Source organism: Aptenodytes forsteri, unplaced genomic scaffold (genome assembly GCF_000699145.1).
Source record: "Aptenodytes forsteri isolate BGI_AS27 unplaced genomic scaffold, ASM69914v1 Scaffold224, whole genome shotgun sequence".
Taxonomy (NCBI): Eukaryota; Metazoa; Chordata; class Aves; order Sphenisciformes; family Spheniscidae; genus Aptenodytes; species Aptenodytes forsteri.
This window is the reverse complement of record NW_008794879.1, coordinates 1,642,429-1,643,303: the sequence shown is the minus strand read 5'-3', so window position 1 is coordinate 1,643,303 and position 875 is coordinate 1,642,429. Positions and strand designations below refer to the sequence as shown.

Here is an 875-nt window from a genome sequence, read left to right as displayed (position 1 = left end):
TGTTTATGTTATTCTGGGGCTGTAGTAAGGGAGTTGTGTTGTAAACAATGTTAAGCATGAAAACGTACTTTTTTTTCTTGTTGTTTGTAGCCTGAAGAATTTGCAGAACAGCCAGAAGATCCACTACCGCCGCCTCCGCCGCCGCCACCGCCGCCGCCACCACCACCACCACCACCACCAGCTGCTCCAGCACTACCACCGTCTCCATCAACTCCTTCTTTTCATTTGTCTCAAATAGATGCCAGATTCGTAGATCCAAGTATTGGATTATTGATGCCTCCTCTCCAGACCCCTAGCAATCTTGCTGTTTTTTGTGATCACAACTATACCGTAGAGGATACAGTTCATCAGCGAAAAAGAATTCAGCAGCTGGAGGAACAAGTTGAAAAACTGCGGAAGAAGCTCAAGACAGCACAACAGCGATGCCGGCGTCAGGAAAGACAAATTGAAAAACTGAGAGAGATCGTTCAGTTTCAGAAAGAAAAAGACATATTGGCAGGAAAAGGCTATGTGATTCTGCCCAATGACTATTTTGAAGTTGTAGAAGTACCTGCCTAGAAGTCATGAACACCGGTTTTCACTTTGCTCGGCCAAGAAATTTAGTTTAAAAACTAAATGCTCTCTAATTCTGTGTGTAAGACTCTCCAGAATTCTAAAACAGTAAATAAGTAGTCATACAAATGAGATCACATTTTTTCTTCATTATCATTTCAGTTCGATACACTTTTAATATATTGAAAATGCAAGCATCTCAGAATTAGAATATACATCTGGTTTACAAAATCTGAATTGCTTTACAGAAGGAAAGGATGCAAGGTTGAATACATTTTAAATCTTTTAATTTTTTTTTTTTTTTTTTTTTTTTTTTTTTTTTT

The 875-nt window shown here is 38.6% G+C and overlaps 1 protein-coding gene across 1 annotated transcript in view; it reads left to right on the top strand.

Annotated features, from left to right (window-relative positions):
- THAP1 (THAP domain containing 1) overlaps window positions 1–847 on the top strand; it is a 7,140-nt gene extending 6,293 nt beyond the window's left edge. The window contains exon 3 of the mRNA XM_009274667.2: window positions 91–847. Coding sequence (XP_009272942.1) covers window positions 91–558 — 468 coding nt within the window. The 3' untranslated portion in view covers window positions 559–847. The remainder of the gene's footprint in view (window positions 1–90) is intronic.
- Window positions 848–875: the final 28 nt, after the last annotated feature.